Source organism: Gorilla gorilla, chromosome 5, assembly GCF_029281585.2.
Source record: "Gorilla gorilla gorilla isolate KB3781 chromosome 5, NHGRI_mGorGor1-v2.1_pri, whole genome shotgun sequence".
Taxonomy (NCBI): Eukaryota; Metazoa; Chordata; class Mammalia; order Primates; family Hominidae; genus Gorilla; species Gorilla gorilla.
The window spans coordinates 129,445,221-129,469,313 of NC_073229.2; the positions used below are offsets into that span (position 1 = coordinate 129,445,221).

General features: G+C 40.9%; 1 protein-coding gene across 1 annotated transcript in view; it reads right to left on the reverse strand.

Moving 5' to 3' along the window:
- Window positions 1-580: 580 nt before the first annotated feature.
- The window catches only part of PREP (prolyl endopeptidase), a 125,219-nt gene continuing 101,706 nt past the window's right edge, over window positions 581-24,093 (reverse strand). Inside the window, exons 11-15 of the mRNA XM_004044464.5 lie at window positions 11,713-11,849; window positions 8,325-8,419; window positions 5,294-5,425; window positions 4,592-4,748; window positions 581-1,305 (exon numbers count right to left, since the gene is read on the reverse strand). Of these exons, the coding sequence (XP_004044512.1) occupies window positions 1,011-1,305; window positions 4,592-4,748; window positions 5,294-5,425; window positions 8,325-8,419; window positions 11,713-11,849 (816 nt within the window). The 3' untranslated portion in view covers window positions 581-1,010. The remainder of the gene's footprint in view (window positions 1,306-4,591; window positions 4,749-5,293; window positions 5,426-8,324; window positions 8,420-11,712; window positions 11,850-24,093) is intronic.

The following is a 24,093-nucleotide window of genomic DNA, read 5'->3' on the forward strand; positions in this document are numbered from 1 at the left end:
TGGGGGGATGCGCAAACCAAAACTTTTTTTTTTTTTTCCAGTAAGTATGACTATTTCTATTTATTTCCAGGAGTGATCTATGCAGGAGAAACAGCTTGGGAAATGCTGAAATTTCTGACTATAAGAAGATATGCTTGGATATATGTATCTGTTTGGATAATTTACTCATGTGATCTCTTGGAACCAAGAATCCTTGGATCCAAGGAACTCTGATTTCTAGGAATACTTTGTAAACAAATCAGTACACAAATAGGTGAATAATCTGAATTTTCCAGCCCAGTGATTTTTGAAAGGAGGCATTCAAACCAAAAGAGCCCCAGATCAGATTTTTACCCAACTAAAAGTGGTCAGTGTGTTTATGACAGACGACAGTGAACCCCCTCTGACAGCTTCATCACCTCTAACAAGGGAGATAGAGTGGATGAACAACTTATTTATTTTCAAAGCTAACAAACAAACATTCTATGACTTAACTGCTTGAAAACTAACTTGTTGCAGAAAGGTGAAATGCTTTATTCTCACAGAAAACTCCACTTCTGGAGTTGCCCCTCAATATGAAGAAACCGGAAGTAAAAGCCTGTCATTCTTAAATAACATTTATTATTGTTGCAAAGAAGTCTTCTCCATGAGAACAGTTCTCACATTTATTTAAAGATATAGAGGTTATGGATATAGATAAGTATGCCCGACTATGATCCTTAATTCAGCAATCTAATATTCACAATGTGTTTGTTGCCATTTAGCTATTTATCCAAACAAACATGCCTTTAAAAAAAAAAAACAAACAAACCACATGTGCCTAGACAGGGTGGAAAAAGAAACACCAAGGGCTTGCTAAAAAGGAGAAGCCTAAAAAAGATAAAATTCCCACGGCAGTTCTGTTCAACTGTAGTCTGTGAGTGCAGGAATAATGTTCCTGTGGGGAAGCATTATGCCCAGTGGTTTCTTGGTGTCAACGTGGGAAAGCCCTTGAGGTTTCTGTCGCCGTCAGGAGGAAGCACGAAAACTGTTTATGGAATCCAGTCGATGTTCAGGCACCGCGCGATGAACGCAAACATGTCTGAGACTTCCTCTATCACTTTGGCTGTGGGCTTCCCCGCCCCGTGGCCTGCCTTGGTGTCCACGTGGATAAGCAGGGGGTTGCTTTGCTTCCTGCTGCGGCCCACGATGTACTGAAGGGTGGCAATGAACTTCAGGGAGTGAAGCGGGACCACGCGGTCATCATGGTCAGCAGTGAGGAGCAGCATGGATGGGTACTGGATGTCATCTGCTTCTGGTAACTTCACGTTATGCAATGGAGAGTATCTGGAAGGCAAAAACACCTTTGTGAGGCTGGAGAGCAACAGTAGAGTTTTATGGCACAGGGACCTAGGTAGTTAATTAGCAGTGAGGACTGCAGTTAACTAGTACGTGAGTGACCACCATGGACTGTGCCTATGCATTACCATTTAGGCCATGACTGGCAAGGGCTCCTGGAAACTGGGGAGCTGTGTCATTTATGTGGCTCCAACTTTGAAAGACTGTAAGAAGGAAGCTCACAGGTCTGTTGAAACAACCCAAATCACAGGCATGCTTACTGTCTCTTAAGGTGAGTAGTTTCATATTCTCTAGGCTTTTTTTTACTGCTACAAAGTAGAGTAATAATTGTCATTATAAGCACATTCAGTGGTTCAAAAAAAGTCCAAGCCTTTCTTTTGTTGAGAAACTTGAAATCCATAGTATAAAGGGGCTTGCTGCCCCTTTAATAACATCTATAAAGCCTTTATTCCAGGCTCAGTTTTGCAATCTTAGGAAAAGCACATGCCCTCTCTGGGCCTAGTTTCTTTGTAAATCGAGAAACCTGGATGGGCTGCTGAGCCTCCTGCTGGCTCTCAGTCCGGCAGAAAGCAACAGACTTTGCCAGAGGAGGAGGGCACCTTCCGAAGTACAAGGCAAGTTTCCTGGGTAAGTTAACAAAAAGGGTGTTAAGTATAAAAGTAATGTTGATTTTAACACTGACTGATAATAGTTGAAATATCTGGATATTTTTTCTTTACGTTCTCCTAATAGGGGTGTCATGTTTTTCAATGTATTTAATATTAATGAATAAAATCAACTGTTTTAGTAGAGTTTTATTTTGAAGGGTAGGTAAATAGTGAAAACAGTAAAAATTCTGCTCAGTTAACCAATGTGAGGCCAAAACATTCTTGGGCTCAGTTTTCCAACAGATAAGATGTAGATCTGTTTTCTGATCTCATTTGAGAGTGTTTTTTGACCAGCCTCATTCTTCCAAATATGGGTTAGTTCTAAAAAGAAACAAGTTTGGAAAACCCTGCCTGTTAATAATAATAATCTCCCCCTTGGAGATTCACAAGCAATATTTACACATTATCTGTAGGAAAAAATACATTAGGCTTTATACTTGGAGCTCTAGCTCTTTTTTGGGGAAACACCTTTTACTAATTCTGGATGGTGCTCCATGAGGCACAGCCCAGGGGGCGGGGAGGTGTGCTGGGCTTGAGGAGCTCCCTGTAGGACCCTTCCTAGCTAGTGTGGGCTGAGTTCCATGCTCATTTTACCAGCAGCAGGTGAAATGTAGCCCTGTGAGAGCAAGATTTGAAAATTGAAGAAGGAACATCATGGAGAAAAATATTTAGAACTTTTTTTGTTTTTAAGTTTGAAAGTATTAGGTGTCATCTAATATTCTTTTGCCTTCAATTAACTCAGTATTTTCAAATGACTTTAAATAGGACTTGTTTCCCTATGTGCAAATTTTCTCTAAGTTAGATATTCCTTCTTCAAATATATAGCTTCTACCAATGTGTGTCAATGAGGCCTGCATGCACTGAAAAGTAATAACTTTCATAGTGAACTTTGTTTCCCCTTAGAGAACAGAATTTAGTAAAGTATCCAGTTAAAAAAAATTCAGTCATTTTAAGTATATTAAAAAAAATTCAGTCATTTTAAGTATATTTCAAACTGGAGAGGCTAGCCATAAAAAGCAAACAAAATGAAAGAACAAACTTTAGAAACTTGGCTGTGTGCGGTGGTGCGCACCTGTTGTCCCAGCTACTCAGGTGGCTGAAGCATGAGAACTGCTTGAACCCAGGAGGCGATGTTGCAGTGAGCCGAGATGGCGCCATTCCACTCCAGCCTGGGTGACAGAGCAAGACTCTGTCTCAAAAAAACAAAACTTTAAAACTAAAGTTATTTTCATCAAAATTTGTAGTTTACTAATAGGAGGAACAGGCTTCTTGTGCCAGTCTGAGAGCCAAACACTGGTGATTAAAAATAAAACTCTTACATATGGGGAATGAAGGGCCAAAAAGAAGTTTTAATGTCTGTTTACTCATTGTTATCAGCATAGTGGTTGCAGGATACAATGGAAGTTGTGTAAGATTTCAATAATGCAACTTGCAGTTTCAAACATATGTAACTATATTGAGCATAAAAGAAGTTTAACTGTATTTGAATATATTCCTTTTTTTTTTTGAGACAGGGTCTTGGAATGCAGTGGTGTGATCTTGGCTCACTGTCCCCCCAGGCTCAAGCCATCCTTCCATTTCAGCCTCGCGAGTAGCTGGGACTACAAGCATGCATCACCATGCCCAGCTAATTATTTGTAGAGACAGTGTTTCACCACATTGCCCATGAAGGACTGGTCTTGAACTCCTAAGCTCAAGTGATCTACCTTGGCCTCCCAAAGTGCTGGGATCACAGGTATAAGCCACCATACTCAACACCCCCTTCCCCTACTCTTGACCTGCCATTTCAGGAGCATATATTCTTTACTTAATTTAGAAAAGGAAATCCCATATATTTGATATAAAGTATAATAATACCTTTTGATTGTTACAGTAACAAATTACCACAAATTTTAGCAGCTTGAAACATCACAGACTTCTTATCTCACAGTTCTGTAAGCCAGCAGTCTGGGTTGGCTCAGCTGGGTTCTCTGCTCTGAGTCTTCCAAGGTCAAAGTCAAGGTGTTGGCTGGTTGGACTCTTACGGGGAAACTCTGGAAAAAACCTACTTGCAGTCTCGGGATGTTGGCAGAATTCAGTTTTGTGCGGCTGTGGGACTTAGGTCCTGTTTCCTTGATGGCTATTGGTTGGGGGTTGCTCTCAGGTTCTAGAGGTCCCCCTTCCTCCACTGTCAAAACCAGCAATGGCAGGCTGAATCCTTTACAAGCTTCCAATTTCTCTGACCTCCCTTTCTGCTGCATCCCTGACTCCAGCCAGAGAATGTGCTCAGCCTTTAAGGGTTTATGTGATTTGGGACCCCTCAAGAGATAATCCAAAGAGCAGCAGATGAATATCCTGCTTCCTGACAGCAAGCAGTATCTAGGTAAGTGTTTGTTTGAATAACCAGGGTAGGAATCTTGGGAGGCCATCTGTAGAATTCTGCCCTACCACATTTTTGTAGTTTGTTGCTTTTGTTCAAGACCATATTAAATCAAGAAAGACAAGTAGGTAGTCCCATCTCCTCTCCAGTAGATTATATGCAAATGCAAGACACTGACAGTGACAAAGCTCAAGCACTAATCCTGCTGTGACTGTGTTCAACTTTATATCAAACCACTAACAACATATATATGTCAATAAAACCTTACTTGACAAGCCATTCAAAGTGTTGTTTGCTGTCCGAGCACCCATAATCAGTGGTCCAAGCATGGCCGATGGTATATTTATGAAACTTCAGCATGTCCATTACTCCAACTTGGGCAATAACACAACCAAAGAGGTCAGGTCTCTGATTTGCACAAGCAGCTAAAAGCCCAAGGTAGAAAGAAAAGGGAGGCAGTCTATCATTAAACATCTACATAAACAAAGCAAGGCAATACTTACATGCTTCCAGAGCCCTGGTTCCATTTATCCAGAGCACAAGAGGAAACCATCAGAAATCACCTGCCCAATAGCCCCAAAGCTCCCCACCCTCTCTGATATCTGTCAGAGGGGGTGGGGATTCTCATCAGTAATGGAGCTTTACTCCCCCCAAAGTGAATCTTGAAAAGCTTGAGGACTTTCTGGAAACTCTGTATCCCCTCCTCCCATCCCCACTTGCTTTCACAGCGATGAGGGAGATTAAGGGACTTGTTCAAGATCTCAGGACCTGCCCAAGGCAAAATAAATAGGGTCTCTTCATATGTCATTTATCAGATACCCAAATACAAATGGTACAAATGGGTTTTGCTCTCCTTATACCACTTTGTGGTCCTATCCACAAAGTAAGTCAAGAGCTGCCTACAGATGGTGTATCTGAAAACCCCAAGGGGGCTAACTAGTAAGTACAATGAATAAAATCCAGTACTCACCCACTAAGAGGCCTCCATTTGAACCTCCATTAATAGTCAGCCTCTTGGGAGATGTGTAACCTTCCTTGATCAGATACTCGGCAGCACACTGAAAGTCATCAAAGCAGTTTTGTTTGTTGGCCAAGATACCACCTACAGTGTGCCAAAGTGGAAGATAGTTAATTAACAAAACATAAAAATAAGTTTAATCTAATGGGAATTCAAATGACAGAGCACAGTTTCAAATACTGATTAACTTAAAAACCATGGGTTAACACTGCATTTAAAAAAAAGCCTCAATTTAAGTTCTGTTATGCACTGCGGAAATATATCATCAATACCACAATGCTAATCCACATGGTGGATCTGTATTTTTCTAAAAGCCTCTAGAACTTAAACGGGAAATGTCCCAAAGGGAACAGATGGTCGGTTATGAGAGAAGTATGATAATGAAAGGATAGAAGCATGGCATCACAAGGAACCTGTATTTTGGGAAGCTGAACTTACAAATATAAAGCAAGACCTGCAGCAGTGTTTAGTTCTCTAGGTTGCACCCAGCACCCGAGCCGGAGCTGGCCGTGGGAGTGCTTGTGTCTCCCCTCCCTGCGAAGACGGAGGTGGAAGTGCTCTGCAGAGGCACGCTTCCCACCCCACCTCTGCAGGAGTCTGACATGGTCGGTGATGGGGAGAAAGAAATTCCCCAGTCTTGCCCTCGGTTATTAATGGAAAGAACAAAAGGAATTGGGTGGTGAGGTAGTGCTGCGGCAGAGCATCACATTATGTTTTCTCAATTCCAGAATGAAAGATCTTCAACGTTTCCCCAGAGAATCTGGGCTTTATCATCTGCAAATCATTCCAGTGTATTAAACCAAACAAACTACTTGGAGAAACATTTACAGGGCCATGAAATATCTATAAGTAAAGGCCAAAAGTCAAAAGCATGTCCTCAAAGGAACAGATGTCTGAAATAACGGCCTTTGAAATGAACAAAGAGCAGACACAGATCTAATTAGATATTTGAGATTAACCACTTCTGCTGAAATTTAATTAAAGATAAAGCAGTGCTACTGAAATGTTTTTCATATCAAAACAAATGTTATTAAGATTTCAGTAAGAAATTACCAGTGAATTTAGAACAGCTAGGATTACTTAGTTACTAGGAATAACAATATTTTGGGTATATGACTACATTTTAAAAAGAGCATTAAATTTTAAAGTCAATTAACAGAATGGAATTTAGATTTACCAGTGTATCATATCCTAGGCTATAACTGGAAAAGGTCTATTTCTGGTCCTTTCATCATGGCCTAAATTTTGAGGAAGTTTATAAATCAGTCTAAACATAGTCTACTGTTAGCCTTAGTCAATCTTGAACCTGCCTAATCCCAAGGCTGGAAAATAACTTGGTTCTAACTAATAAAAAATGAGAGAGCAGACTAGGAGCCAATTACTCTTCCCTCTCAGAGCATGGTGGACATCTGATGACCAGAGGGGTTTTCTGGAGAATAATCCAGTTATTTCAGGAGAGGATCCCAGGATCAGGGGACCACGAGTAGGGGGTATGGTGCATAAACTACATACAATTTAAATAGGAAATCAGGTGAGTCAAGGGGTTCAGATCCCACACATATTTGGGATCAAACATATGGTATACAGAAATTTTATCCTCTTATCACTCATCTTTCAATATCAGTTTCACAGTATGATTTTAGTGTAAACTCTAATACCAGCTCAAAATTATGCAATGAATTCTTTGCAGTTTCAAAGACAGTCACAATCAGTAGTTTCTGGGGATGATACCTGGCAACGATGGACCAGATGGCCGGCCAGGGGCACTCACTTTCACTAAGGTGCACTTGAGGAGTCTGCTGTCAGCCCCTGGGGTGCATGCTGGATGCCCAGGGGTCATTTCTAAGCCTTTCCTGCATATGGTACCTAACAGGTACTTAATGGAAATCTCTTTACAACAGGTTTACCCTCATGTTTGCTGATTTGATTTGATGCAAAAAAATTCCAGAGCCTCAGGCCTCTGGTTTGGGATGGCATAGGAAACAGAAGAGAGGTACAGATATCTTAAGGGTGGTCTCTGATGCTGAGGAGACCCCTCTCACCTGGAGCTGCTGACCAACCCCAAGCACTGGGGTCCTGGTAGGCCTTATTATAAATGATGGCTGACAAGACTGGGGGAAACACAGAGCTGATGGAGGTGAAGGTGCTTTCCCATGTCCTCCCTCCCTCAAAGACACAGGACAAGTGAAGAACCTCTTCAGACCACTGGTTAGTCTATGAATTCAATTTCAGATACACAAAAGCCTGGGTGAGGGGTGCTCCACATAGAAAGAAATGGAAGAGATGCAGCTTTAAAATAGACGATCATTCAAAAAAATTGTGACCATTTGGGGTATAAAGTTGGGTATTAGTCAATCAGCTAGAATACATGCTTCAGGAGGCCAGAGAATGGAGACGGAATAAAACTAGAAAAATGATTGTTTTTGTGTCTAAAACTAATGCACGATAGAGTCACAGCAGCAATGCTAGGAGGATGAGATTCCTCAGCAATGCCGGGAAGATCTGAGAAAACCAGCAGGAGGATGCCCACACTGGGAACAGAAAGCTCCAAGATTGCTCCTTTCTCTTAAGAGAAAATGACCTGCCTTGACTTCTGTTTCAAGACAGTCAACTAATGCTAAACTATAAAAACAAGGCTAACAAGAGACAGAATAAATACCAAAAAGCTCTCCAAGATTCACTCCTGACAGTGATAATTAAAAACACAACCTATGAGTTGTTAGAAAACCCCAAAATAACAAGGAATGCTTCTGAAAAATATGTACTTCATCTATTTATTATAACAAACGAAAATAAAATGTGAAAAGTGAGTTGTTTTTAAGGGGGGAGTGGTGCCTGTGTCTGATAATATCCTTGTTTTTCATTCGTCTAGCCAAAAAGCTTTCCTGCTCCAAACCCCTTCAGCTCATTCAAACAGGAAGGATCAGCACAACCTTAGCTTTGATTATGTCAGACTTGTGTTTCTGTAGAGAAAACACCTCACCTTTATGCCACGTCTCTCCATATTCGCCACCTCCTCTGATGTTGGCCACTGCCAGGATACCACCCATGTGTCTCACAAAAATAAGCCTGGAAACACTGAGAAGCAGTAAAAACAGTTAACCTTCCATTAACTGCCTAGTGAAGACCATGCTCTCTCTCTCCATCTCAAAAAAGTGTATGCCCAACAACACTCTGAGTAATATCATCTAAATAGGAGCTTGACATTTCTTTCATTGCTTGATCAAAGTGAAAAACACATAACTTCCTGTTAATACTTAACTGCAAAGCTAATATATATACGTATTTTTTGAGACAGAGTCTCACTCTGTCACCCAGGCTGGAGTGCAGTGACACAATCATGGCTCACTGCAACCTCCACCTTCCGGGCTCAAGTGGTCCTTCTGCCTCAGCCTCCTGAGTAGCTGGAATTACAGGTGTGCGCCACCATGCCTTGCTAATTTTTGTATTTTTAGTAGAGATGGGGTTTTGCCAAGTTGGTCAGGCTGGTCTTGAATTCCTGACCTCAAGTGATCCGTCCGCTTTGGCCTCCCAAAGTGCTGGGATTACAGGCGTGAACCACTGCACTCAGGCAAAGCTAATATGTTTTCACAAGCATTCAGTGTCTTATTTTTCTACATTGATAAATATTTCACTACACGATTCATAATATAAACAGAGAAAAAACAAAACACTGCCAGCCCAGGCATGAATGGTGCTGGGCTCACAGGAGGACCTGATAATGGCTCCTTTTATCATTTTTTGAGTAACTTTCTCCAAACTGTTTTAAGTTGGAAAAAAGAAAAAGCTTTTTCTGGAACATGGATTTTTAAACATGTATTCCAGTTCTACAGAAATTTCTATGGTAAATTAGCCAACACAGGGTGTGCAAGAGGTAAAGGAGATCAGGAATAGAGTTCTCAGGGCTGGAGGATATTTTCTTGAGATAAGCAGAAGAAACTATAGCACAAACCCTCTAGGAAAGAGCATTAAGTCCTTTGGAAAATTTGGATTTTGTTTCCCCCTTCTCTTTCCACTGTGACCCTAAAAGTACTGAGTGACATGCTGTTAACTAAAATTAACTGTGCTTTGAGAACTATTTCTGAGAACTGTGTCACTCTTTTAGCAACTGGGGAAACCATGGGCTTCTATAAACTGAAGGTTCTCAATGGTTTGAATGCTAATTTCCTGAATATTGAGGATGAACAGGAAAGGTCAGATGAATTAGGGTAGATGTATCAGACCATCCAACCACACCTTATTAGCCAGATTGATGTTTGATCACTTGGTCCTCTCTTCAAGACTTTCATGCATCTCTGATGGTCTCTCCTGAGACTACTATTAAATGCACTGGGTTCTGGGATGAAAATGGCCCCGGGACTCATCTCTTGAATCCCAACAGGGCAGGCTTAATAAATGCTTGCTGCCCAAATGAACAAAGACAAGTGGTAGCTAAAACCACTTGTCTTTGTTCATTTGGGCAACAAACATTTATTAAGCCTGCCCTGTTGGGATTCAACAGGATCCACTCAGGAATCAGTGTTGTCTTGATCCTGGACCACCTGCTGGGACCAAGGGAATGGGGCTCGAGGTGACTCATTGTCCACTGATGAAACACGTGTTCACTGCCCCACACTCGAGCATCACTGTGAGTTAAAACTGAAGCCTACATTTTAATACTTTGAGTGATATAAGGATTAGGTTAATATAATAAACCCCAACATTTATCGTCTTGCTTTTTTTCAAGGGGCAAGGTTGCTCTACCTGAGGCTTGCATTCTTAGACTAATAATCACAAAGAATAATATGGCATGTAATATTAACACATAGATGCCAATGTGTTAATATTACATATTTGTTATTACAATCATAACAAATCTCGTTGCCTGGGAAACTTTGGAAAGAGATGGGAAGTCCTCATGTCTGGAATGTTGCCTGGTATATGGCGCTGTCAATATAGAATGAATGAACAGCAACCGTTATGACACTTTTCTAACTAGTTTCCCTTCATTTACTCATATGATGATGCCACATATATCTTTCGAAAATATTGTTCTACATCGTGATTTTACACAAAAACCTCCCATCAGCTCCTTGCTAACAAAAGGATAAATGCAAACTCTTCAGCCAGATATTCGAGGTCCACAATTTCATTATAAATCACTTGAGGGCAGGCATCATATTTCATACTTCATTAAATCTTAAAATAATGAGCTTCTACAGATATTGAGTGCTCAAAACAAAGTACCAGTGTTCTTGTATCCAACTTCAGGACAGATGGTTGAATCTATTCTGAATTTATGTCCTGGTAGTTACCAGTCCATGAATCTCTTCCCAAACAGAAAAGATCCTGGATGAATCTGTGAATCAGATTTCATATGGGGTTCTATTTAGAAGTTGGCTCAAAGCTAGTCTTGCTGGTGGGAAACTCCTTGTTTTTATTAAAAGTGCTCAAAGCAAATTCCACTTTATACTAGCAATGGGATATTAAAATCAAGTTTGCAAATAACAGAGAAGATATTTATACCAACAATAGCAAACATATAAATGTAGAATTTTCTCCCTGAACGTAATTATCTGGGAAATAATCACAGAAACAGCACACAACAGTCTAAAATAGATGATGTAACAGAGTATACAGAAAACATTTATGGCTGAACATTAAGACAGTCTATTTTAAGACTCTGCTGGTGAAAAATATCATCAGCTAAGAAATCATTCCCTCTGAAGAGAATACTGAAGGTAGTGCGGTGGCAGCAAATGACAAACACTGAAGAAAGGAGCTTCCTTTAAGACCTTGATTAATACAAATCTTCTATAGTCACGCAGCCATAGCCTCCCAATCCAGTTCCCAAACAACCTATTACACTGAGGACATTTTTGGTTGTTTTTCAAGATTAGCTTGAAATGATCCTTCAATTCCTGGTCAACATTTCAGATAGTTAACACATAATCCTGCCCGTCTATGAAAACAAGCAGCAAGAATTTTGTAGAACTGTAGTTTGAGATGGAGTTTCGTTCTTGTTGCCTAGGCTGGAGCGCAGTGGCGTGATCTTGGCTCACTGCAACCTCTGCCTCCTGGGTTCAAGTGATTATTCTCCTGCCTTAGCCTCCCGAGTAGCTGGGATTACAGGCATCCGCCACCACGTCCAGCTAATATTTTTCGTATTTTTAGTAGATATGAGGTTTCACCATGTTGGTCAGGCTGGTCTTGAACTCCTACCTCAGGTGATCCGCCTGCCTCAGCCTCCCAAAGTGCTGGGATTACAGGTGTGAACCCCCACGACTGACCAGTAATGTATTTTAGAAAGTTGATTTAGTAGAGCACTCTGGTTTGTTTCCACTATATGGAAAAGATAAAATACTGGCACTCTGAGTGCGTTCCGAGCTCACCTGTAGTTGGGTGTGATGGATATGTTGAAGCCGCCATAGCCATATAAGAAAGCGGGATGAGAGCCATCCAATTTTATGCCTTTTTTATGCACAATGAACATTGGAATCTTCGTACCATCCTTGCTAGGGTAGAAAATCTAGAATATAAGAAAGCAGAATATAAGATTTAGCATTACTTAGTAAATACTGCGTGCTTTTAAATGGGAAAAATAGTGAATTCTCTCTTCATGATGTACAGTAGCACAGTGAAAACCTAGTACCTCTCAAGGGCTATTTGGTGAAGCATCTTTCAGTTTTTATGGAGAGAATGTAGAACAGTTTAAAGAGGCTGCGTTTGAAAACAGGGAGACCTGCATTTGAATTCTTATTCCACAACTATCTTGCAGGATGCCCTTCACACATCGTTTATCCTCTCCCAGCCTCAATTCTGCATCCCCACATGTGGCCATCGTGCCCACCTCTCCAGGCCTTCCCGGGGCACACAGAAAACAGGCTTTCCATTCTCTGCTCCTTCTCATCCCTCTCAGTGCTGGGAGGGGCAGATTTGCCATCCTGCCAAGCAACTCAACCTAGTGAGACTTATATTCCAGAAAACAAATTTCATATTCAACTTCCTCTCTAAATGTTAAGATGCTCAAGACGTCATTTTTCTATGCTGAACTACTAAACAAATGCTAGCAGCAACAAAACTTATTAGCTTAGAAAGTTGATGAGGAAAATCATAGAAATCCTATTATTCCTGGTTAAACAAAGACCCCTCTCTCCACTATTGATAATTAAGGTTCATAAAGCCTTCTTGAATCTGGGCTACCTCTGGCAAGTTCAAAGTAAACATCTCCTTATCCTTTTGGATAAAGGATTTTAAAAAAAGCCATAAGGAAGGGAACATTAAAAGCTAGTCAACTGATAAGCCATAGAATAAATAAGCCACAAAAAGCTGATAATGCTTTTTTTCCCGAAAGGAAAAGCTGTGAATAGCTTTCTCTTTGTGTAAACATGGTGTTTTTACCCCCAAACAACCCCTGGAAAGTGCTCCAGTTTGGAATCATCTTGTTGACCTTATGTTCCAGTCATGGGCATAAGCCTTTACACTTCATGTGACCTGGAGCCATATTTTATCCATAGCTTTTTAAGGTAGCAGTTCTGTTGCGCAAAGTTGCCACAAAGTCCATAGAAATAACCATGGTGGGGGAAGGGCGGAGGGGGAGAGTGGGCAGGGATGCAGATTTAGAGATAGGAGTTATAGGACCATGATAAACGCCTGCAATCTGGTAGCTTTTCGAAACCTGCCAAGAAACAGTAACATAAAAAGCATTTGTTTCGGACTCTGCAGAGAAATACTGAGATATACATTTAAATTTGGCATCTGACGAATCATGGAGAATACACTTCAGAGTTCAAAATTATCAGAGGGGATACAGTTTTATTTAAAGTTATTTAGTGCCAGTTAGCAGCCACCAACAGAGTGTAACTGTGTGGGTAGGTACAAGTAAACACGGAGTAAGAGGAACAAGTTCCAAGGGACTGGCTGGGATTAGTGAGCTAAAATACACAGCCTTCAACTCAAGAGTTAGAATTCAGAGCACTATACCCGCAGAGGCAACAGCATCAATGAGTAAGCGAGCAAACCGTCTCACATGATGCTACCTTCACTGTTCAAAAAATCATCTGTTCAAAAAACCGAATTCCTTCCAACTACCCCCAGCTTCTCATCTAGTTTCAAATCCAGGTCCAGCTGAATTCTCCCCAGGCTGACCCCTCCTCATGTACCCTGATCTTCATGCAGCCAGCTGGACTGATACACTCCTCATCCCAGCTAACTGACTCTCAGACCCTCCATCATTCCCAAAGTGCTCTCTTGATGCTTCATGACAATTCAACTTCCTCCTCCCATATCACTTTTCTTGCTACCATCTGTAAGATTTCCAGTATCTGAAAGCCAGCCTGCAACTCTCTTATCTGACTCCAGGACAAAGGCATCCTTGGAGAAAACCATTGAAAGCACAAAGTTCCCATTATCCCTGTAGTTGCAGAAATATATCCAAGCTTTAAGTTGGTGTGGTTCTAATGCTAAAAACAATATTTTGAAAGCGGTCCAAAATGAAAGGACATTGTGAAGATGACTTAATTGTGGGCAACAAAACTCCTTACAAGAAGTTTCTTTATTTTAGTCTTGAAATAAACATACAGGCATACCTCGGAGATATATTGATTTTTTGGTTCCAGACAACCACAATAAAGCAAGTGATACAAATTTTTTGGCTTCCCAGTGCATATAAAAGTTATGATTACACTATACTGTAGTCTATTAAGTATGCAATAGCATTATCTAAAAAATGCGCATGGCTTAATTAAAAAATGCTTTATTGCTAAAAAAAAAACACTAATGGTTATCTGAGACTTCAGCAAGTCATAACCTTTTTTGCTGGTGGAGGGCCTTGCCTTCGTGTGGATGGCTACTGATAGATCAAGGTGATGGCTGCTGAAGGTTGGAGTGACTGTGGCATTTTCTTAAATGAAGATACCAATGAAGTATGCCACAATGATGGACTTTTCCTTTGATGAAGGATTTCTCTGTAGCATGCAATGTTGTTTGTGATGGTTAATACTAAGTGTCAACTTGATTAAATTGAGGGATACAAAGTATTAATCCTGGGTGTGTCTCTGTGGGTGTTGCCAAAAGACATTAACATTTGAGTCAGTGGGCTGGGGAAGACAAATCCACCCTTCATCTGGTGGGCACAATCTAATCAGCTTCTAGTGAATATAAAGCAGGCAGAACAATACGAAAAGGAGAGACAGCCTAGCTTCCCAGCTTACATCTTTCTCCCATGCTGGATGCTTCCTGACCTCAAACATCGGACTCCAAGTTCTTCAGTTTTGGGACTTGGACTGGCTCTCCTTGCTCCTGAGCTTGCAGACAGCCTATTGTGGGACCTTGTGATCATAAGTTAATGTTTAATAAACTCCTGTCCTTCTAAGAGAACTCTGACCAATACACTGTTCAATAACATTTTACTCACAGCAGAACTTCTTTCAAAATTGGAGTCAATCCCTTCAAACCCTGCCACTGTTTTATCAATTAAGTTTATGGAACAAACTAAAACCTTTGTTGTCATTTTAACAATGTTCACTGCATCTTCACCAGGAGTAGATTCCATCTCAAGAAACCACTTTATTTGCTCATTCCTAAAAAGCAACTCCTTATCCATTCAAGTTTTATCATGAGATTTCAGCAGTTCAATCACATATGCAGGCTCCACTTCTAATTCTCGTTCTCTTGCTATTTCCCCAAAATATGCAGTGACTTCCTCCTTTGAAATCTTGAACCCTTCAGAATCATCCATGAGTGTTACAATCACTTCTTTCAAACTCCTATTAATGCAGATATTCTGACCTCCTCCCATGAATCATGAATGTTCTTCATGGTATCTAGAATGGTGAATCCTTTCTAGAAGGTTTTCAATTTACTTTGCCCAGATCCATCAGAGGAACGTATGGCAACTACAGCCTTACAAAATGTATTATTTCTCAAATAATAAGACTCGAAAGCCAGAATTACTCCTTGATCCATGGGCTGCAGAATGGATGTTGTGTTAGAAGGCATGAAAACAACATTCACCTCCTTGTACAGCTCCATCAGAGCTCTCGGGTGACTAGATGTGCCATCAATGAGGAGTAATATTTTGAAAGGAATCTTTTTTCTGAGAAGTAGGTCTCAACAGTGGGCCTAAAATCTTGAGTAAACCTTGGTGTAAACAGATGTGCTGTCACCCAGCTTTGTGTTCCATTTCTAGAGCACAGAGTAGATTTACCACAATGCTTAAGGGCCCTGGGATTTTCAGAATGGTAAATGAACACTGGCTTAGCCCCTAAGAAGAAAGTCAGCCTGTCCCTTGAAGCTTTGAAGCCAGGCACTGACTTCTCTCTAGCTATGAAAGTCTGAGATGGCATCTTCTCCCAATATAAGGCTGTTCTGTCTACATTGAAAATCTGTTGTTTAGTGTATCCACCTTCAACAGTGATCTTAGCTAGATCTTCTGGAGAACTTGCTGCAGCTTCTACATCAGCACTTCCTGCTGCATCTTGCACTTTTATGTTATGCAGACGGCTTCTTTCCTGAAACCGTATGGCCCATCCTCTGTTAGCTTCACACTTTTCTTCTGCAGCTTCGTCACCTCTCTTAGTCTTCACAGAACTGAAGAGAGTTACTGCTTTGCTATGGATTTGGCTTTGGCAAATGTTGTAGCTGGTTTGATCTTCTATCCAGACCACTCAAACTTTCCCCATATCAGATATAAGGCAGTTTTGCTTTCTTATCATTCATGTCTTCACTGAAGTAGCACTTTCAATTTTTTCAAGTTATTTTCCTTTGCATTCACAACTTGGGTAACTTGTACTGAGATAGACCAAAAGCTAGCCAGGCCGCTTGCACATTCCTTCCTCACTTAGCTTAACCCTTTCTGGCTTTGACTTAAAGTGAGATGTGAGAGTCCTCCTTGCATTTTAACATTTAGAAGCCACTGGAGGGTTGTTAATCGCCCTAACTGAGACCCAAGGAGAGGGAGTGAGACAGGAAATGGTCAGTGGAGCAATCAGAACACATACAATATTTATCAATTAAGTTCACAGTCTTATATGGGTGTGGTCTTATACCACAAAACAATTACAATAGTAACATCGAAGATCACTGATGAGGGATCTCCATAACAAACATAATAATAATGAAAAGCTTTGAAGTATGTTGAGAATTATCAAAACGTGACACAGAGGCATGAATAAGCACATGTTGTTGAAAAAATGGCACTGACAGACTTGCTTGATTCAAGGTTGCCACAAACCTTCAATTTGTAAAAAAAAAAAAAAATGCAATTATTTGTGAAGCTCAGTAAAATAAAGTATGCCTGTACATACAATATACATACGTATAAATATTTTATCAAATTCCTCTATGGACATGTGCACACACACAGCAGTATTTTCTGCCATTTCCATTGATGGAATGGTAATTGAGACTAAACCTAAACCTCCCTCTTCAATAAAAGGGCAAATAACCTGAGTCTTTTGATAACTATGGAAGAAATCCATGTAGACATTTTCGAAACAGCCATTCAAAACAGTCTAGGCATTTTCCATCATGTACTTTCTACTTCTTTGATTTAACCAAAACTGGTTTCCTCCTGAAGCCAGTTTTTCCCCCTTTGTATTTTCATGGGTACAAAGAAGCTCCTTCTTTCAAAGCTTTTCTTTAAGAGGCTTTGGGAGTGTTTCCTTTCTTGTTGCTCTGAATTTGCTGGGTCAGGAGAAGAAGCTAACAAACTCCTTGCTTCCATTTGCTTCCCACACTTGGCCAAGAAGCTCCACATAAGAGTCTACACCAGTGGTTTTTGAGCCTTATTGACTGGGCCTACATATCTGTGAAGAAACTGTTAAAAATACGGTTTTCCAGGCTTTATCCCCAGAGACTCTGATACGACAGGTCTAGGGCAGAGCCCCCAAACGTGCAGATTTAATACATATCCTACATACTCTGTGGCAGGTGGATCTGGGCTCAAAACACTGGTCAGACCATCTGCTTTTGTCACTTCCTCTTTCCTTACCAATTAATATCAACTAAAACCGGAAGTTTTCCCACAATTCTTGATCATTTTAATACAAGTCTCTATACTTCTCTTTACCTAGGTCTCCTGTGATTTCCCTCAGTGACTTTAACAGTGAAACCTGTCCAGCATCCTCACCTTAGAGATACCTGAATGCCTCAACACCAAGATCTTAGTTTCCACCCTACCCTAGCCGCTGGTTCCCTCCAATGTTTGCTGTGTGTCAGCCCTAGAGATGTAAAGAAGGCGAGCTGCATAATCCCTGCCCTCATGGGACTTAAGAGTCTCCTGAAACAAACCAACAGCACAATGCTCACCCATCACCTTGGTTATACCTTGGCCCTTAGAGCCTGAATTTCTTCTGCAAAGAACTAGGACAACCCACCTTGTGGCTCCAACTTGCTCTTTCTCCACTTCTGTCATTTCCTTACCCCTGGAATATCTGCTTTTATTTTTTTAAAAAACTCTTATGAAGACATTCAGTTCTTTATATTCTCTCAGGCTGTCAGCATCGCTTGGGCTTTCCTTGCCCAGCTTGGGACCCTTGGACAGCTCTTTAAATGTTACTAAATCCGGAACTCCTCTAATTCTGACCCTAACCCATTGGATTCCTTCTCCTCCCTCAGGCTGCTGGACACTCAGGAAATGGCAACTTGCTTCATTACAAATGAATACTTGATCTCAGCTGGGCTCTGAACTTAGGTCTTATGTCTTTTCCTTCCTCAAAGTCTTCCATCTTTTCCCACCTAAATCAATTCAAGAGTAGTTTCCAATGTTTTCCTTTTTTTTAAAATTTTATTTTATTTCTGACACCACCATTTGCATCCCTCTCTGCCTCTGGCCTTGCCTATCCCTCACAGGGTCCATCTGCTTGTAGCTCCTGGTAAAGCTTCTGCTAACTTCATTCAGCCTCTGCAACCCCAGAGAAAGGAGGATCACCCTGTCTTGATTCCATTCCTTACTGCCTCCACTACTACTGTGCTCTTTCAATTATTACAGCTTTTGTTTTTTGTATTTTTTCCCTTTCTTTGGCATACAGATAGACTCAAATTTCTCCTATCCTAGCCAACAAAACCTTATGTATCACCCTATCTGCCTCTTAAGCTACATCTCCATCTTCCTAATCATTAATCCCGAGTACCCCATACTCACAGCTCACCACTTTCCCACCCCATTGATTCCCATCCCCATCCCTGCTCTTTCAAAGGTCATCAATGAACATTTCTGTCTTTCTCATTGCCTCTCCATCCCTGCCTCTATCCTGTTGGTGTATGTCCTTCCCAACATTTTCATGAGTGCATAGAGACACACCTATTTACATGTTCAAATACACATAGGAGTTATTATTATATAATGATAAATGGAATTGGGCTAATATTGGGCTATGATTCATTCTCTCTCCTCTTCACTTAGCAATTTATCATGGAATTCTTTTCAGAGTAAAACACCCAGATTTATCTCATTTAAAAAATGGCTGCCTAATATTTCATTCTACAGATGCACACACATTTAACCATTTTCTCATTGATATTTAGGCTATTCTTTATGTTCTGTGATTGGTAATGATGGAATAAATTCCTTTTAGATAAATCTGGTATTCTCGTGGTATGATTTATGTATGATATATTCTTAGACATGAGACTGCTAAATCGAAGTATACGTGCACTCAAAAATTCAATAAATTTGGACCAAATATTCTCCAAAGAGAACTTAACAACTTAGGTGCCCAGTGACAATGTTTGCCTAAGTGTCCATGCCTCATCAGCAGTGGATGTTAAAATGGATTTTAATTTTTACTAGTGTAATAGGCAAACACTGCCATTTCCTTACTGTATTTTTTTTATTAGCAAACATTTTCATAGTCATGTTATATTTTGTCCTTGGAGAACAAAGTATACCTGCTCTTTTATTCTGTTACTTCTCCTTTCTGATTACAGAAATTTATCTTACATTGAAGGGTAGTAACCTTTTTTCTATCATGCTTTGTTTATATTTTGTCCCAGTACACCAACAGTTTTTTTTTTTTTTAACTTTCTCTGTGGTGTCTTGAGGTGCAAGAAGGTGTTAATATTTATGTACCCAAATATCTGTTTTTCCCTTTTAGCTTCCTCTCTTATAAAACATTCTCTACTCCAAGTTATAAAAATATTTGTCTATAATTTCACCTTGATTTTTTACATTTATATTTTATGTTTACATATGGTCTGGGATCTAACTACTTTTCCCCAAATGGCCAACTATTATACACCATTTATTGGAGAATCTGTTCTTTTTCTCTCATTGTTCAGAAATGACATTTTTGAATGGTTCCTTTCCAGGTCTCATCCCTTTCAATCCCTATATGGCAACTGCTTCTTTGGCTTCCTGGGTGGAGTATTTCTCTGGTTCTTCTTCATTCCTCGAAATCTTTTTCAACCTTCCTAATTGATCCATTATTGCCTCCTCTTCCTTCTGTTTTGCAATTTTCTATACTTGGCTGTCTCTTTTCAAATTCCCTCTTTGCCATCTCAGAGAGCTCCAACAATCTGCTCTATGCAAAGGACCTCCATGTCCACATCTGCAGGCCCATAGCCAGACATGTGTTTCCTGGAAGTCACCTGCGAGGGGCTGGTTAAGAAGCCCATCAAGTTGCCTAGGCTATGGGGGTTCATGATCTCATATGGCAGATGGCCTGTTCACATCTCCAAATCAACGTGCCCAGACACACCTGTGTACATGCTCCTCCATGGGCCTCTTACTTGGGCTAATAGCAACACTCTCTTCTCAGCCACCCTACTTTCAACCCTCAGGATCATCTTGTGCCAAGGCCCCCTACACCCAGGCACCCATTTGGTCATCTGGTTTCACAAGCAAGTGTCTTCTCTGTCATTTATACAGGCAAACCAGCTCAGAGCTCTCTACTTCACTAGCATCATGACTAACCAGTCTCCCTGACTCCTCTCATCGGCTACAGTGGAGTTGTGGTAGGAATATTAGAACCTTAAACTATTATTAGTAACATATAAAATGTCATTTATACATCTATATAAGAGCCATTAGTGCTTGATAAGTAGACAGTTGCCAAAGCTTAAATGCACGTGTTGTTTCTTTACTTGGTAGTTTATTGCTACCACAGTACTCAGGTTCAAGTTAAACAAAATTACTTCCTTTTCCTTTTCCCCATACTGTAACCAATGAGAGAGCTGATAATACACCTCCATTCTTTCTGAGTGTCCACTGTGCACACAGTTCTGTAGTGGGATGCCAAAGCTTTTATGGGACCCTCAATGGACAGGAAAACAAAGTGCTCACATGGGATCTAACAGATGCCCACTTGAGTAATAGGAAAAGTCTGTCTGTCTTCCAGGGCTAACAGCTCATCATGTGAGGCAGACAGAGCCCTGTCTTCCTTCTTCTTGTCAACAGCAGAGTAAATGAGTTGTACAATAGATCCAGTTCAACAAGGAGCCTGGACCTGGCACCCCCTTTCACCTTAACAGACTACAAGCACCACCAAAGAATCCACAATGAACAGATAGATTGTCTTTGGAAGCATCAGTAAGATCTCATAAGCGGGACTATCTTAGAGTATATTGATATGAAGCCTTCATGAGGGACACAGAAAATAAAACCAAACATTACGACAGTGATTCAAACTCAGAGTTAGTTCTAAGCATTAGTGAGCCAGCCAGCGGCTGACCGAAGTTACATGCTAAATTAAGAAAGCTTCTTTCCTTAATTTCATTTTCTTCTTCTTTAAACGTTAGACTCTGTTGGCATCTTGGGCAGCTGGAGACGGTGGCCCCAGTCCCTGTTGTGAAGAAGCAAGCAGCCAAGGTGATGAATCACCTGAGAGAGGCCCAAGAATGTTGGCACTTGCAGGACATCTGGCCCCAAGAGACCTCACCTGCTTTGTCAAGTGGCCCTGCTACATCCAGCTGCGGTGACAAAGGGCTGTCCTCTAAACATGGCTGAAAGTGCCTTGATGAGGAACCAGTTCGTCCAGGCCTTGGGCAGCAAAACAGCACTCAGCTGCCTAGGCTGGCCCACAGGTACTGACCAGAGACAGAGCAAGAGAAGAACTGATGGCTGCTGGCCCGGGCTGAGAAGAAAGCTGCCAGCAAAGGGGAGGTCCCCACTGGAGACCACCTGTCCTTGGTGCAGGGGTTGACACTGTTGCTACCTTGTGGGAGAACAAGGTGGCTCAACTGGTGGTGACTGCGCACGACATGGATCCTTTCCAGCAGGCTGTCTTCCCATCTGCCCTGTATCATGAAAGGGGGTTCCCTACTACATCATCAAAGGAACGGCCAGAATGGCACATCTAGTCCACAGGGAGACCTGCACCAGTGTTGCCTGCACACAGGTTAACTGGGAAGACAAATGAGCTCTGGCTAAGCTGGTGGAAGCTACCAGGACCAGTTACAATAATGGGTATGCTAAGATCACTGTCACCGGGGAGGCAATGTCTGGGGTCATAAATCTGAGGCTTGCATTGCCAAGTGGCAAAAGGCAGAGGTCAAAGAACTTGCCACTAAACTGGGTTAAATATATACTGCTGAGTTTCTGTACTTAAAATTTTCCTTCAAAAAAACCAAAAAACTTTAAATTCTTCATTGTGGAGACGCACAGCAGCATAACAATATTATTCCACATCCCAAACCAATAACATTAAGCACCACAAGGCTGTAAGGAACCACACCCTTCATGAAGCCCACACTGATTCTTGATAGAGGGCTGAGAAGGGTATTTTCTGAGCAGCCACAAGACTGTGCCACCTGGTAAACAAAAGCTGGTGTCAGTTCTTTCTCAGCCCTGAGGATATAAGATAATAATAGTAAATTCTGGGACTTTAAAATGTTTCAGATATAGGGAGAGGTTGTCACTCCAGGCTGTCATCCAGCTAGCAGTCCTCTCTTATTTTACAAATGACAAAATAAGATTCAAGAAGATAAAGATACCTGCCAAGGGTTGGGTACAGTGGCTCATGCCTGCAATCCCAGAACTTTGGGAGGCCAAGATGGACAGATCACTTGAGGACAGGAGTTCAATACCAGCCTGGCCATCATGGCAAAACCCCATCTCTACTAAAAATACAAAACTTAGCCAGGCATGGTGGAGGACACCTGTAGTCCCAGCTATTCAGGAGGCTGAGGCACGAGAATCTCTTGAACCCAGAAGACAGCAGTTGCACTAAGCCGAGATTGCGTCATTACACTCCAGCCTGGGCAACAGAGCCAGACTCTGTCTTTAAAAAAAATACCTGCCAAGGCAACACTGCCAGCTTATGGCACATTACTACCAAGGTCTCCCAAGTCCCTGTTTCAGTGTTTTTTTCCTACTATATCACTTAACTTCAAGTTATTACTTCCTTGTAAATATCTTTATTGGGTGCAATTATGCAAAATGTTGAAAGTGTTAGAGCCTTTGGAATAGATTTAACACATTCATTTCTTCTTCCCCAAGACAATGACCACCCATCTCTAAGGAATCCAGGGGACAAATATCATTCTGCCAGAGATGCTATCCCTTATTTGCTTTTCTGCTTTTTTTTTTTTTTTTTTTTGAGACGGAATCTCACTCTGTTGCCCAGGCTGGAGTGAAGTGGCATGATCACAGCTCACTGCAGCCTCTGCCTCCTAGGTTCAAGCGATTCTCCTGCCTCAGCCTCCTGAGTAGCTGAGAATACAGGTGCGCACCACCACACCCGGGTAACTTTGGTATTTTTAGTAGAGATAGGGTTTCACCATGTTGGCCAGGATGGTCTTGATCTCTTGACTTTCAGTGATCTGCCCATCTCAGCCTCCCAAAGTGCTGGGATTATAGGCGTGAGCCACTGCGCCCAGACTGTTTTTGTTATTTTCTTAAAAAGGAGACTCATTCAAGCATTTCAAAAGCGATATTCCAGATACAAGAGTGGCTGCTGTTACTATTTTAGCAAAATGAGTCAGCTTAGAAAGATGATCCTTCTCCACACAGTCATTAGTGTTACCATCTTGAAGACAGATTATTAAAACAATAAAAATCCCACTATATCTTGCCATGGCCATTCTACCAAAAAAATTCCATTTCAATAGTATTTTTTTAAGGCTTAACAGACACAATTCATTTCACAAATAAAAAAATGCTTGAGCAAATCATAAAGCTATCCCAACTTTTTAAGTAATCAATTAAATTTAAAGCAGCTTCTGATTTTGCACATTTAAAACCATATTCTAAGAATAATTGTTTAACAGATAAGAACTCACAGATCCTTGAACTGAACGCTTTATGTTAAAAAAAAAACTACTGAAGAAATGGTATACATTTATAATAAAGTACATAAGTCTAAAGTTTCAGAAATCCCATCTCTGTTGTCAAGCACAACTTTCCAGAGGCATCACCAATGATAAAGCAGTTTAACTCTGGAAGCGGGTTTTAGCACAAGATGGCAATCACTAAATACACATCTAGCTGCCTTAACATGTAAATCTGATTTCAAAAAAAAAGAATATCTTCCTTTAAAGAAAAAAGAGAAGTAAATACGACAAATCAATGTAACATTACTGTTCCTTCAAATGAATGACCTTAGTTGTGCAAAGATCAACTGTCTCTCTTGAAATTATTATTCTCCTTGAGATGCATACATTTAGTAATAAAATCAATTGTGTTAAGACGCACGAATGTGCAATCAGTTAGGTTCCTGAAAACAATCTTCAGTAATGCATTTGATCCAGTTCAGATACTGAGCTATCTGAGGCAAATGCCAGGACTCCCATTATCGCCAGTCATGAGATGTGCTCATCTATGAAAGATGAAGGTA